Below are 15743 nucleotides of genomic sequence, written 5' to 3'. Positions count from 1 at the left end.
TCTGTTAACTCTAACACTACTATTCCTAATCTATATATTAATTTAGTCTACAGTTGCAGTTGCAAATGCAATATTCCATTGTGTCTTTGTACTTTATTGATGTTAGCAATTAAAGAGGTATGGTAATTTTTCTCTGAACGAAGTAGATGCAGACTTCCAGGTGTGTAATAGATAGAATTCTTTCCTTTTTCTAATAGAGAAATGGGGGTTTGGACTTTTGGAAGCTGACACTTGATATTGCAGATAGATGTCTGGGTAAGGAATGATTCTGAGATTGAAAAGAGGATATACTAAGAAAAGGGAGGGATAAAGCAACTTTCCTAACCCCTAAAAAAGATTTCAGAAACATGAATCTCAGAGCTGCACAATTTTTGTTCCTAGGGAAGAAAAGCGTTTTACAAAAATGCTTCTATATTATTTACTAATTAGAATTTTATAAACTCTAAGACTTTAAATTTTAACCATTTGATGAAATGGCATTTGCATTTCCTTGAAAAGCCTCTCAAATTTGTATGGGCAAATTAAAACATAGATGTAGTTTTTTTAAAACTCTGGGTAATAGCCTTTGTATTCCAAAGAATTTTTTTTTAAAGTTTTGAGCTTTTTTAAGTCAAGAACTGAATTGCAGCATATATAAAAAATATAAAATAGGTTTTGGTGAGAAATGTTAAGACATTTTTGTTTCATTTAAGCCAGTTTACCTATTTTATCTCTAAGTTTGTATCTATATGGGACTAGCAGTATAGCAATTCTCAGACGAGCTTCACAACATAAACTATATTTACTCAGAAGCACAAATAATCACAGACCATGGCATTAAAGTATGCATTTCCAGTTAAGCTCTAGAGTGGTATTAACTTGCAAATTTTTTATTTAGAAAATGAATATATATTTTCTTTCACTACCAAGTATATAAATATTGGTATATTTTTGGCAAAAGTTAATATTGTGAAATTTTAAAAAATAATCCATGTATCTGCTTTTATATTTTTGTAGCTCTGTTACACTATGTTCTGAAGGAGGAGAGGAAAGGTCATATTTAAATTCATATTTAAGTAGTGCTACTAGTGAACAGGATGGCTTGAGGAAGTTCATTAAACTCTGTGTGTCCATTGGTTCAACTAATGAAAAAAATTAGTTGTGCCAAAGATGGTCATTCATCTGAGTTGTATTAAATGAGAGCATAATTTATATTTCTAGTATAAAACTGGAATAATTATAAGAAAAATTTCAATTATTTAATTGAAAATTCAAATATATGTCCAAATTCTAAGTATTAGTGAATATGTAAAATGTCATGAGTATTAGAAAATATGAAAAATATCACATAACCATCAATATTTCAAGAAAGTCCCTTATTTTTACTAATTTAGAACCTAAAGGTAACTGAAGTTAGTTACCATTTTGCTTTTTCAAGCCATTACTTAACTATTTTATTCAAGTCATTAGATATATTTTATAAAATGTATATTCATAGAAATTCAAGACTTGAGCATTGATACAGTCAAGTATTTGTAGTTTATTCAGTTGGATTCACATTTTAGAGTATTCACATGTGAAATAGAAACAAAGCTGGCAAGTCTGAAATTGTTGTTGACCAACTCTGTATAATTTTCTTTCTTTACAAATATACAGTAATCTACAATATAAGTTGCATTTTTGGAAACAAATTATTTTTCATCTATCTCTTTACCCAGTGTTTTCCTTAAGCAATCATGAACTTAGATATAATTTACATTATATTTCCTATACAATTCAGCAAAGAAATAAAAATTGTCTTACATACCATGCATAAAAATATCTACACTTCTATTTATTATATCAGCACTTTTCATTTTTGAACTCTTCATTTGGATTTATAGTTTCACAATTAATCGTTTCCTTATCGCTATATGGTATGTTCTAAGACTCAATCATTAAAGTTCATTTCAGAATGAAATCAAAAGTGGTCTTCTTTTAATATACTCTTCCATTATTCTATCCTTTAGTTTTTTTATTATCATTAATGTTTCAAGATTTATAAACTGCCAGATTAAGTAGATCATATTTGGGATAATGAGCCCCACCTTTTTTAAAAGATGGTGGATTGGATAAAAGAAATTTGTTCTTGTTTGCAATTGTTAATTCTGTGTCTTCTCAAAAGAGTGTAAGCTTCGCAAAGCACCTAGTGATTAGAAAATATGAAAAGTTTTAAAGTTAGTTTTTATATTTGGATATAATAGTCATAATGCAAAGCATTCCAGAGATTAAAATATTTTCTGCATATATTTCCCAGACATTGAAAGCCTTCATTATTCTCAGTACCAAATCCCATATTCTTTATAATTTGGCTAGACAATTTATGTTACTCATGTAAGCACAGCATATAAAGCATGAAGAATGAATGGTATTGTGAAAAAAGAAAAATGTTTTTTGTAACTAGATAACTAATATAATATTTCGACCAGTCTTCTCTATCCCTTTGTTCTGCTTTATTTTCTTCTCCGCACTTACACTGCTGGCATTGTGCATTCTTTGTTGATTTATTTACTTATTCATTATATATTTCCTCCACTAGAATGTATGATCCAAGCAGGCAGGTTTTTCTTAGTCTAAGTCAGCTCTGATCAATTGCAATATAAGGTGAGCCACATAACGTATTTTAAATTTTCTAATAGCCACATTAAAAAAGTAAAATGAAATGAGGAAAATTAATTTTAATAATATGTTTTATTTAACCTTGTGTATCCAAAGTATCATTTCATTTCTGGATATAAAAAATTGAGATATTCCACATTCTTTTTTCATACTAAATCTTTGAATCCAGGTGTGCCTTTTACACTTACGGCACATCTCAGTGTGGACCAGCCCCATTTAAAGTTCTCAGTAGCCACACACATCCAGTGGCTGCTGTATTGGCAGCTCGGGTCTGTCCTTGCCCTTCTTGTGCCTGGAAGGATGCTGAGTACACCCCAGGCACTGAGCTCAGCCTTGTTTAATGAGTGGATCTTGATAATTCAGACAGAAAACAACGACTCAAGATTAACAGAAGTTACTTTGCACTGTAAGACCTTTTCTGCGGTCGTTGGGGTGGTGTAGGTAGATTCTGGAGCTAGCTGGATAATTCCTTCAGCTCCACTTCACTTTGCTTGTATGGAGTTAAAATGTCGCTGGTGCTTTGTAAGAACTGGCTACTTTAGGCTTCCAATTTAAACAATTCATTTAAAGTTTGGTGTATTATAAGTAACTAGTAGTTTCTTCTTTGAAAATTGTTCCACAAAATTTTAATTTCAACTCTTCGTTTTAAAACAAACTAATAAAAGCAATTGGGAAATCTAACATGGGAGGGAAAGGCTCAATATAGAGGCTTCAATTCTTGATTCCAGCCCTACTGGTGCTAGCTGTGGGACATTGGGCAAGATGATTAACCTCGTTCAGATTTAGTTTTCTCCTTTGTAAAAGGAGGATTTCATCCATCAAACCTGTCTTCTTGGATTAAATGAGATTACATACATACGTAGTCCAGCACAGTGAGTGGAAAAAAATAATTGCCTAATTAAAGGCAGCAATGGCCCTTATTATTGTGTGATAGAAATCAATCTTTTAAATATTAAGATGTGATAATTTTCATTTAATATATTTTAGTTTACACATTTATGAATTTTAGTTTCCTAATGTGTAGTGGTTACCATGTCCTTATAGATCTGGATTTGAAATTTGTTCCACATGTTGCTTGCAGCTTGGCCATGCTGGGTCTCAATATTCTTTCTTATCTGGGAATTGGTAAAAATACATAGTGTCTACCTAAGCATTGTACCTGGTATATAAAAAATACTCAGTAAGCTTTAGCTATTATTCATTCATTCATTCAAAACATTCACTGTTTTGACATTTGTGTGTATTGCATACTGAGAGTTATTTTTCTTAAAATAGTTAAACTTTTAAAGAGACATTAAGTAGTGTTAAAATTCATTTTAGTGCATTCAATTAAATGGATTTAATATTATCTGTCTTTTCCTTGGTATATTGTCTGCTCACCTCTTTATGTGTTTTATAAAAACAGGATTTTGATTTAATTATAGCATGAAATTCTGTCCCATTTCTTGGTCTACTTGTTTCAAGGACAATTTTAAAATTAAATTGATGGCCCTTGAAGATGGAAGCTTCTACGTATTTTCTAAGAATATTCTTTCTTTCATAGAATATATGTTTCATCAGTCACCATTTAATAAAGCATCACTGATCTCTCAAATGGAAGAATATATTCAAATTTCGGTATAACTGTCCATTTGACTTTCAATTCCATAACTAAGACACCATACATTTATGTTTCTTAATGATTCATTTAACTTTTATCCATCAATTCAGAAATTAAACTGGATGTTGAAGCATTGTAAAGAAACTATAAAATCAAATTTTTTTCTAGTCTCAAATATATTGAAAATTTCTTTCCAAGTACAGATGAAACAGTTGATATTGTATTCCACTTACTTCAATTATAGTTTTCTGTCAGTTCTGTCTCAGAAACGTCTGTCCAAAGCTTCCTCTCAGCTCTCTGGCCACATGGTTCCTGTCTTCATTCGGGTCATCACCTCCTCTAGGGATGGACTGAGTGATACTGAGTAAACTAATATTTGGGGAGCATCTCCTCAGTGCTGGGGATGTAATAATGCACCAGGTCAGCACCCTCTGCTTTAGTGGAATTTGCATTGGCTCTTCTTTTGCATTAAGTCTTCTGTGTTTTTCCCCCACCCTCTCAATCTTCAAAACCACCTCTATCCCTTCTGTTTCTAAAAAAATTCTCCAGTGGTCTTTACTGCTAAAAGGTTGAATTCCAAACTTTTGATGTGTAGCACGCCTTCATCCAGAAATCACTTCCATTGTCACCTTCCCCATCTTCCCCAGACTGGGGTAGTTTTTCCTCTGGGCGCCTGTGGTACTTCCTGTTGACCTCCACTCTGGTGGTCACTGATCCTAAATAATATTCTTCCCTCATTTTACCATGAACAAATGAATGAAGGCCTTAACAATAATGACTTTGAAAAACGTGCAGCTCTAACAGTGTCTAAAAGAATCACCTATTCTAGTCAGCATGAGCCAGGGAGGGCTATGGTTGCTAGATCGTGAGAGATACATAGGCGTGCTCCCTGCCGTTACAGGTATTATTTTGAGAATGAGGTAGAATAATCCCAACTTTCTGGGACATTATTTGGAGAATGATGCTTTGTGAAACCATGAGTATGAAAGAAAAAATTCTTAAGTGTTTTTATACCCTAGGAAGCGTGTCTGATTCTGACTCTCCATAAGGAGGGAGGTAAGGGTGGGGGGTGCTGGAGCCTCTTCAGCCAGTTCCAAAATTGAGTCACCAGAAGTCTTGGGAGAAGCAGAACTCACATTGGCGTGATTTCTGTGAATTCATTGGGCAGTTTGTATAGTTTCTGGTGATGAATCGTAGGAAAGAACCAGTGGGTTCTTGTTTTTGGGGGCCCAAGTCTTATGGACAGCAGACTTTTGTAGGTTTTGTAGTGAATTTTCTGTTTACATTTTAAGAAAAGTGTTCTCCCTCCCCTTTTATTTTCTAATTACTTCTCAAAATGTAGCCTTTATCTCATGGTACTGAGTTCCACGCTAAAGGCAGAGAGACTATCTAATATGACAGGGATGGCGATCTCTTTTGCTAATTATCTTTATTTTCATATTATATAAATACAGAGGCTGAAAAGGGGAGTAAAAAATTCAGAAAATCAGCCAGGTTGATTTCCCAGGTTACAGAAATGTCTAGGCTTGGAATCGAAAGCAAAATATGCAGATAATTGAAAGTTTAAGGGGTTTTTTTTGAGTGTTTGTAAAGACTTCTTATGAGTCAGAGGAGGAAAGAATTGCTTTGGAGCTGGAAATACAGCATTGTATCTTTAAAATTTAAATCATACTCTTAAATAGTGTCTTCCATATTACAATCCACATGACACAAGCATGCCCCTGGTTATATATTCACTGGACTTATTTTTCATTTCCAATCTACATACCAGGAGTCAAAATGACTTGGATTCTGTAGGGTGCAGAGATAGGCCATAAACTCTCAAAGTATATTACAGTGGACTTGTAAGTAGATGTTGTACATTTTCCATATTAACCAAGTGATTTTTGGAATTGGGTCTACCTTGTATAAAATGTACCTTTAAGACCACAGTAATCAGACAGAGGAACCTGTGCTTGAAGTTAAACAGTGAACAGCAGTGGATTTGTGGTTTGCCTTATTTCAGCAGATGTGCCACATGTTTTTGCCCAGAAAATGATAACTTTATCTAGTCCTAGAAATAAAAGTTATTTTCATCCTTTACCTTTTGTGGGTTAACAAACCACAAAGTTGAAATATAGTCTGTAAAATGTACTGCAAGTATATGTGGGAAATCTGTGGGCAGTGCCTGTGCTTAATTGATATGCTGCACAAATATATAAAACACACAGCCCTGGATTGAGAAAAGAAAATTAATTTATGAGTGCTTTAACTAACACTGTGCTTTGCCCCAGAATCTGGTGTTTATTATTGTGCACTTTAGCAGGAGACAGAAGAAGGATGAATTGGAAAAACATTTCTTAGTGAACTGAGAACAGTATGACTTTCTAGTTCCTAAGCGGGAAACCTGGTTCTTTGGTTTCTTTGTTCCTACTTAGGCTACTCCCAAGCTATTTTAGCTGAACATTTTACATACTAATGGAGTCTGGGGAAGTGCATTTGGCAGCTGTTCTTGGGACAATAATGAAATACACTGTTTAGCTGCTGTAAAATGTGGGAGTATTTTATAGGGATCTTGGTGAGCAGAGCTGCATCCACTTTAAGTTTAACAAGTCTGTGAACTATGAGTGAGGAAGTTGTATTTTCATATGAAAATAACTAGTACCCTTTTCTTACAGGTAAAGAAAACGTGCACAGAATCAGATGTTTCAGAATCTCAGAATTCCAGGTACAGTAAAATTGAGGTCAAGACTCTATTAAGAAAAAGTGTAATTTTTGAGAATTAGTAAGATGTTACACTCCAGATAACAACTGTGATTTGAAACAGAGTTTCCTCTAGAATCGATATATATGGACATTATGTGCCATACTACAGAGGCCCCATTAATCATATTATTAATAAAAAGGACTGTGGTTGAAGTCAGCTTTAAAGAACAATAGTAGAAACACCTCTAGAAATCTTTCAAAAGATGTTCCCTTAGCATTCATTATTTTAAGTTAACTTTAATTTTTCTCTCCAACCTCTTATAATGTCATCACATCTGAAATTAGACCAGAAGTTGATTAACTTTCAAATCTATGTATACAAAAGAAAATTATGGTATTTATTTTTCTTTTCAATCAAATATTACTAGATTTTGAGAATACCATTAAATTGGAAAAATCAAAATTAACTTGGCCTTCCCTTTCTGGTTATTTGGAGCCCACAGAATTGATGAATGGAAGTGGTCAGGCCACTGCATACAGGCATTCAGCACTACCTGGTTACTTGTGTTTGATGCCCCACATCATTTTTTTTTTTTTTTTTTGGCTTTTTTTTTTTTATTAAATTCAGTTTTATTGAAATACATTCACACACCATACAATCATCCATGATATACAATCCACTGTCCACAGTATGATAACATAGTTATGCGTTCATCACCACAATCTCTCTCTGAACATTTTCCTTACATCAGAAAGAAGCAGAACAAGAATAAAAAAATAAAAGGGAAAAAAGAACACCCAAATCATCCCCCTATCCCATCCCATTTGTCCTTTAGTTTTTATCCCCATTCCTCCACTCATCCATACACTAGATAAAGGGGGTGTGATCCACAAGGTCTTCACAATCACACTGTCACCCCTTTTAATCTACATTATTATATTATTGTCTTCAGGAGTCCAGACTGCTGGGTTGGAGTTTGGTAGTTTCAGGTATTTACTTCTAGCTATTCCAATACATTAAAGCTTAAGAGGTGTTATCTATATAGTGCATAAGAATGTCCACCAGAGTGACCTCTCGACTCCATTTGGAATCTCTCAGCCACTGAAACTATTTCGTATCATTTTGCATCCCCCTTCTGGTCAAGAAGATACTCTCAGTCCCACGATGCCGGGTCCACATTCATCCCGGGAGTCATACTCTGCGTTGCCAGGGAGATTTACACCCCTGGGAGTCGGGTCCCACGTTGGGGAGAGGGCAGCGAGTTCACCTGTCGAGATGGCTCAGTTAGAGAGAGAGAGGGCCACATCTGAGCAATAAAGAGGTACTCAGGGGGAGACTCTTAGGCACCATTACATACAAGTTTAGACTCTCCTTTGTGGTAATGAGCTTCATAAGGTCAAGTCCCATGCTTGAGGGCTCAGCACATCAAACCGCCAGTCCCAATGCTTGTGACAACATCAACACCAGTCCAGGTGAGGATGTCCAACACATCCACACCTTCCCCCAGATCCTCGGGGCTGGGGAGGGGGAGGCTGTAAATATATTTTTTATTATCTGCCCAAATTACTCTAGGATGTGTCACTATTTCACTCCAGCTTATACTAACCTACCGTATCTCACTTCCTATTCAAAGTTCCATGCAATTGTGGTGTTTGAATAAATCGACTGTAGAGTTGTACCATTTAGAAAATTTAGATCCTGTACCAAATAGATACCTATTCCCTTGGTCTCATATGAAAGTTGAAGTTTTAAAACACAATCAGTTTCAACCTTTATCCTTTGGCCTGGCTTGCCCTGGTCTTAACCAGACCTGCTTCATTCATATCACTAATTGAAGTCTGGGCTCTTTTTCAGCTTTTTTTTTTTTTTTTTGACAGTGGCTGTATGCACTAATACTGACATTCATATCTGCCGAGCTCTAGCTCTGAGTTTCAGGTGTCTCAGAGATAAGCATTGTTCCAGAGACCAGTCAGGTATATGCTAGGGGATCAGTATCTCAAAGTTTAGAGATAGGCCTTACAATTCAGGGATAGAGTTAACTGCTGTAAGAGCTTGCAATCTAGGGACTATTACAATTATTGTCCCACATCATTTTTGGCCTCACATTTTCATTCCTTTCATTTCAAAACTCAGTCTTCAATTTTAAATACATAGGTAAGAATATTGTAAAAACCATGACAGTAAATGCATACCCCTAATATGATATTAATGATGTAGCTTAACCTACTACATTAAGAAATTTGTATTTAATGGTAAAGTGGGTCTTAGTTTATTATATCCTATTGGCTCAAGCTTGTGATGTATGTAGTAATTTTCTTGGTACAACAAAACAGTCACATATCTAGGTATTAATGACTAGCATATTTTCTTTTCGGAAATCAGCTATCTATTACCTGCAGTTCATTTATAGTTTGAGTAACTCTTCCTTTGCACTATGCATTATGATGCCCCAATAATTGAATCCTATGCAAATTATATTAAAATGATTGTAAATGGTCTTTCCATTGGATTACCAAGAGTATTTGAAATGATATAGGATGCTCTCCTTTTACTAAATAAGATTTTATTAATACTTTTTTTAATAGACTATGTTTTAGGTTTACAGAAAAATAATGCAGAAAGTGCAGAGAGTTCCCATATTCCTCTCCTCATCTCTGTTTCTTCTATGATTAACATCTTGCATTATTGTGGTACATTTGTTTCAACTGATGAATCCATATTGATACATTATGATTAATTTCAGTCTATAGTTTACATTATAGTTTATTCTTTGTGCTGTACAGTTTTATGGGTTTTGACAAATGCAGAATTTCATGTGCTTGCCGTTACAATATCATGCAGAATCATTTTGCTGCCCAAAAAATGCCCTGTGTTCCATCTATTCATCCCTCTCTCTCCCCCCTTGACCTCTGGAAACCATTGATATTTTTACTGTCTCTGTAGTTTTGCCTTTTCCAGAATGTGATGTAGTTGGAATCATATAGGGGCATAGCCTTTACAGATAGGCTTCTTTCACTTTGCAATGTGCATTTAAGTTTCCTCCATGTCTTTCCTGACTTGATAGTTCATATTTTTTTATCACTGACTAATTCTCCATTGTATGGACGTACCACTGTTTGTTTACCTATTCACGTATTCACCTATTGAAGGACATCCTCGTTGGTACCAAATTTTGGCAACTGGGATAAAGCTGCTGTAAACATTCATGTATAGGTTTTTGTGTGGACATAAGTTTTCAAGTGATTTGGGTAAATTCCTAGGGGCGCTATTGCTGGATCATATGGTAAGCCTTTGTTTAGCTTTATAAAAAAACTGCCAGACTGTTTTCCAAAGTGGCTGTGTGATTCTGCATTCCCAACAGCAATGAATGAGAATGATTCAGGATTTTTGACATTTTACCTTTGTTCATTATACTTAGGTATCAAAATGAACCAAATAATTTTGGCTTTTTGGCACATTAGAAGATGGGCAAATGATGATCTTTTTTCCTATAAAGCAGAGTTATTTTAGTTAAGAGAGAGATGGGAAGCTCTGAGCTCTATTCTTTATGGGTACTTCCTTCCTAATCAAGTTGCTGTCCTCTATCGGTGACCTATGTATGACAAGCTTTGCAAGAATTTTGTAAGCAATTAGATCATCTTTACAAGCGGCCAGTCTTAAGGGTTAGTGGGAAAACAACAGTGCAATATAATTGTCATTATTATTATTTCATATAAGAAGTTTTTTGTTTTTTTTTTTTAACTTTTTGGCCATTCAGGTGGTTTGGACAAATAATTATGTTTAAGTGAATTTTAAACAAGCAAAAAGCCACCAAACTGATTCAGTGGTCACAATTATTATCAATAAGTTAGAGAAGAAACAGAATAGCTCAGAGCTCAGTACATTTAAGTCTAGTAATGTATTTATTTTCTAGTTGGATTCGAAAAGTATCCTAATCTTTAATATAAAAAAATAGAATTAGAAAAATCAGTTTCTAAGGACTCCAGAGCTTTGTGATATCAAAAACAAGCAAATGATCTTTCCTTATTAAAGTATGCAGCAGAAAGGCCTATAGGTGACCTAGCACACATTTATGGTTCACGGTTGCTCAGCCATTTCAATAGTGGCAGTTCTCCCCTCCTGACTTCTGGTGCAAGGGACAAGAGCCACGCTGACCACAGTGTCAGTGTGGAAAGATTTGGCTGCCTCCATGGCTCTGCCACAACCAGCTATTCTTGAATCCTTTATTTATTTTATTTTTCATTGATAGGAGGTCTGGGAGTACCACAACTGGCATTTAGTTAGTGCAATGATGGAAAACCAAGGAGAAAATAAAAGTACGCTAAAGGACATTCTGTGGAAGAAGGATACAATGACTGAGTAGTCAACAAATCAAGAAATGCCCAAAGTAGTATTTATTGCATGCATGTACTGAAGTCCGGTTTTTATAACTTCTTCACAAAAAAACAAAACACACCTTCATAATAGACACTAGGCATTATTATTTTTGTGCACATGTATATGGGTACATTCTTGTTTGCTCTCTAAGAAGCAAATGAGCAAACAAAAATGCATGTATATGTGCATCCCTGGACGTGAATGTATCTCTGCTTGTGTGCTTGCACATGAGTGTGAGGTGTGGTTGTGGTCGTGCCTGGGTAATTCTCTTTGAAACAAATCTTAAGTAAAGAATTGAGCTCAAAATGAAATACTGCCAGCATAAAAAGTAGGCTGGAGACCCACTGCCTTACAAAGTGCTGCCTTGTTGGAACCTAAAGCTCATATCACTCATTTGTAGCTAGCTTTATATTATGTTGGTTTTGGATTTGACATGATTAGAATAAACGCAGATGGAAAGTGTTTTTACAGTAGGGAAGTAATTAAATTGGGTGTGGAGGCTCCATCAGGAGAATTCTTGGAGTGACGTATGTGTATCAGCAAATTCTTTGTCTTTTTTGGCCTTAATTCCTCTTTTGGAAAGAAAGGCTTGGGCTGTAGATGTGACTTTAGATTGGGATAAAGAGAATGTATTAACCCATGCAATATAAGTAAGGCAAAAATGTCTTGCTAGAAATAACATTTTATGTATATCCTAAAAGCCAGACATGAGGGACATTATTTTCTCAATTTCATAAAACTGTATTGAACTTAATGTTGTGTGGGAAGAGATATAAAATGCTTTATATAAAAATTGACATTCCTTAAATGTCTCTTTTTTACTTTCTTCTTTATTGCTTACCATGTCTAAAACATACTATTGTTGGCCTTTGTTACTAAAACAAGTATTAACTGGAAAATAGCTATGTGAGAAAACTGAAATTTATATTTTTCTCATGTTTAAGGTAAAACCATAAAATTAACTTTCTTTATGAGGTAGACCATCTTAAAATATAATCTGAAATTTATGTTGTTTTTTTTCTATATTCATAGTGAATATCATTTTTATAAATTGGTACCTCATTTGAATCATCACTGCAAATATATGACTCTTTTTTAACATTATAGATGGTTCCTGGACATGGGAATTTAGTAGCAGAAATTTGAGTCTCATATTTTTTTAACCATATACTTTCAGTCCATTTTATTTCTGATAAGGTGAGGAAATAATTTCTCTCATTTTTTATTGCCTGGTTTATAAATATTTTAGAGTGCCTGCATGCTAAAATAGTCTCCCTAATACCCAAATAATTTCTCTGGTGGTCATGAATTTCTGCTTCTTTATGCTTTTTCCTTTCTGGCCACTAACGAGTAGAGCATTTTTGCCAAGACTAGATCAAGGACATAGAAAGGAAATAAAACTCAAATCAGGCAATTTTGTTTTATACTTGGGCTTTTGATTAAGGAGTAAATGGAAATAAAAATTTTGGCTAAATTAGGCAGTGAAGTGACTTCTAGGAATTACACTAGTTCTTTCCCTTCAGCCTCCTCCTGGCCACAGTACTGCCAGTGTTACAGCAAGTAAACCTAAGGGAGAATCATTGAAATACAGGGGGATTGTAATTACAGGATGGGCACGCTAATGAAACAGTAGTCTTTTTCTAGTGGAGAGTAAAAAAAGATTCTGTGAGTCATGGTTGACTCTTTCCCACTCTCTAGGCAAAGAAGTTGGGTTTGCTGAGATCCTAATTATAGACTGAAACCAGCAAAGATCTTGGTTTGGTCTTCTTGTCCTAGGCTATACTAACTTTACAATTATCAAGAGAAAGGCAAAATGAGTAAATTACTCTCCAGCTCTTTTCAGAGAAATGAGAATTAATTTCAGGTTAATATCTAATTTTTCAGTAGGACCTAGAAAGTTTACATACCAAGGTCTGTGTGTGAAGGCTTAAAAATATAATTAATTCATCTTACATGAATGTTATATTTAATGTATTAAAAATCATCCATGTCTACTTGGTAATAAAATAATTATCATAATCCCTCCAGAAGACTGAAATGTTTATCTGCATATAATTGCCTGCCTAAAAAAATTGAATACTATCTTGTTTCCACAGCAGGGGAAATGAGGACCCGTTCATGAAAATGGACTTGATATTTCACGGCCAGGGCTGAGGACCATCCAGCCCAATGGTCTGTCTCCAAGAAATCATTTCAGCCAGTTTGCATTTCCTCAACCTTGAAAATTTAGGGACATAATTCCAATAAACTGAGGTTCTCTCAGTAACTCAATGTGGCTGTATAGTCCATGCAATTATACAGCCTTTCTTGAACTGAGTTATGTTATTAGCATATACAATCTTTTTGGTTAATGAAACCGAGAAATTAGTAATCATAATGCAAAGTAATAATTAACTCTTTGCATTTGTTTAAAACCACATCTTTTACTTATAAGATATATATGCTTATTAGATATATATGGTTGATAAATAATTGAGATAGATGACAGATAGATAAAGATATAGATAGATATTCATTCTAGGAGTGCTGTTTAATTCCTTTGTTTGGGGATTTGAAGGGTAAGTCTCTGATAACTCAATCTGCATATAAAATGGTTTAGTTATAGCTTCATCTTTTTCTTTCCAATTTGGAGGGTGTTTTGCTTTGTTTCAAAGCCTGCCCTCACGTGGATGCCTCTCCAGCGTCTAACTCTTTTTGTTGGCTTTCACCGGAGTGTTCCTGAATCCATTATGCCTTTTCTGGGGTGTGTTAACAGATTACTGCAGATGTGGATGCACACAGGGTTCTGAACAGGAGTAAATGAAGGCCTCTGTTTTGCTGTCAGTTGAATCCTTGATACCTGGGGAATCTTAACCTTTTTGGTCATAGCAGCCTGTTGAGCTGTTTTTCGGAAGTACTTGCTGATCTCAGTGATAACTGAAGGTTTAAAGAACACTGTCTCAGAGCTTAGATCATTGTTTCTTGAGTCCTTCTCTTATGTGTGCTAGTGTAGTTTAGCGGTATCTATACACTTGGCGATTTCTTTGTACATTTTTCTCTCTAGAGTTAATCCTCTTCCAAGATGAAATGAATGAGTGAATAAGAGTAAAATAATATATTTGAAAGGTCCATACACCTTGTTGCTCACAGAACAGTTGCTTAGTACATGTTTAGAAATGAGCAAGATGAATCTCCATACGGATTAAGGGAGAAGGAAATACTACAACTAAAAGGAGGATCCCTTTAGTCATTCTTACTCATTCTCATCCATGTTTGTTTAGCTTTTGCTTCACTGTCTTCACATCCCTAGGTTTCACTCTTGATCTTTTTGCTTATCTTTCATTTCATACTTTTTCGCCTCTAATCTTTGTTCACAACCCTTGCTGTGCCCACCATGACTAGCTTGCCCTGGCCACTTTCTGTTCCTCTGGCCTCCGTTCCCATCGAGCTTCCCCTTGTCATAAAGTCTGCAGTCACAAATGCCACTCTCTGTCCCCTGAATGTGCCTTCCCTTTCCACCTCCCACCCCACACTCGCTCACCCCTGTCATTGTCCCCTAGTTCATTGAGCTCCTCCTTCAGATCTCTGCTGCATGCTTCTTCTTGAGAAAGCCTTCCCTGCCACCAGACTGCCCAGTCCATGTTGTTCTCCTTCAGAAGCACCTCAATGGATTAAGTCCTGCTTCAGTCACTGGACTAGAAGCTCCCCAAGGCCAGGGATCCTATCTGCTCTTGCTCACTCTGGTATCACTAGTACATAGCACAGAACCTAGCACCTAGAAGGTCCTTTATAAATATCTGTTAAGTGAATGAATGAATAACTTCCAAATGCACAAATCCAGCTTTTCCTCTCTCCTAGAACATCTCATAAAACCACACATCTCTCATATAATTTAATTATGGATTTCTTGTTGCCATCTCAAACTCTGCTTTGAAAAATTATGATGATGATTCTCTCAGCTTTCCTACCTCAGACTTACCTCTCTTTGTCCTTTCCCAAATCCTGTTGGTCATTCTGTTGTATTTAAGTTTCCTCTGCCATGTCTCTTGAATCTCTGTCCTGCCCCTTCCCACTGCCACTGTGAAGTTCAGGCTCTTGTCACCTCACCTCTATTTTAGTACAACAGATCACCATGAGGCTTCCTTGGGCATAGACCTGCCTTTCTATTCTGCCAGGCCTATCAGATGAATTGTTCTTAATGGTACTTTCCATATGACATTGCCCTATTCGTTGATCAGATGGTTCTCAGTAGACATTTAGAGTATACACAGAAGCATGAGCAAATAACCTTAAAAACAGAATTGTGTGTAAGAGGTAAGCATGAGAACATTCACTGTTGTGTCCTAATTGTTGTCAGCATGAGTTCAGGATTTCCTGTGCTTCCCCTTATCCACTCTCCTAGTGCCCTTATTCTGGTCTATCAGATTTTCATTGAGTTCCATTTTATATTTTTTTCTTTTAGTC

General features: G+C 35.4%; 1 protein-coding gene across 12 annotated transcripts in view; it reads left to right on the top strand.

The window, feature by feature from the left end:
- EYA4 (EYA transcriptional coactivator and phosphatase 4) overlaps window positions 1–15743 on the top strand; it is a 307648-nt gene that overhangs the window by 152982 nt on the left and 138923 nt on the right. For 11 of the 12 annotated variants that reach the window (XM_037844416.1, XM_037844414.1, XM_037844425.1 and 8 more), the window contains one exon: window positions 6895–6944. The exons of the other annotated variant lie outside the window; for it this stretch is intronic. In XM_037844416.1, the coding sequence (XP_037700344.1) occupies window positions 6895–6944 (50 nt within the window). The remainder of the gene's footprint in view (window positions 1–6894; window positions 6945–15743) is intronic. 12 annotated transcript variants of the gene reach the window in all.

The sequence above is a fragment of the Choloepus didactylus genome, chromosome 7 (genome assembly GCF_015220235.1).
Source record: "Choloepus didactylus isolate mChoDid1 chromosome 7, mChoDid1.pri, whole genome shotgun sequence".
Lineage (NCBI taxonomy): Eukaryota > Metazoa > Chordata > Mammalia > Pilosa > Megalonychidae > Choloepus > Choloepus didactylus.
The sequence above is the reverse complement of the archived record's forward strand: the minus strand, read 5'-3'. Positions and strand labels throughout refer to the sequence as shown.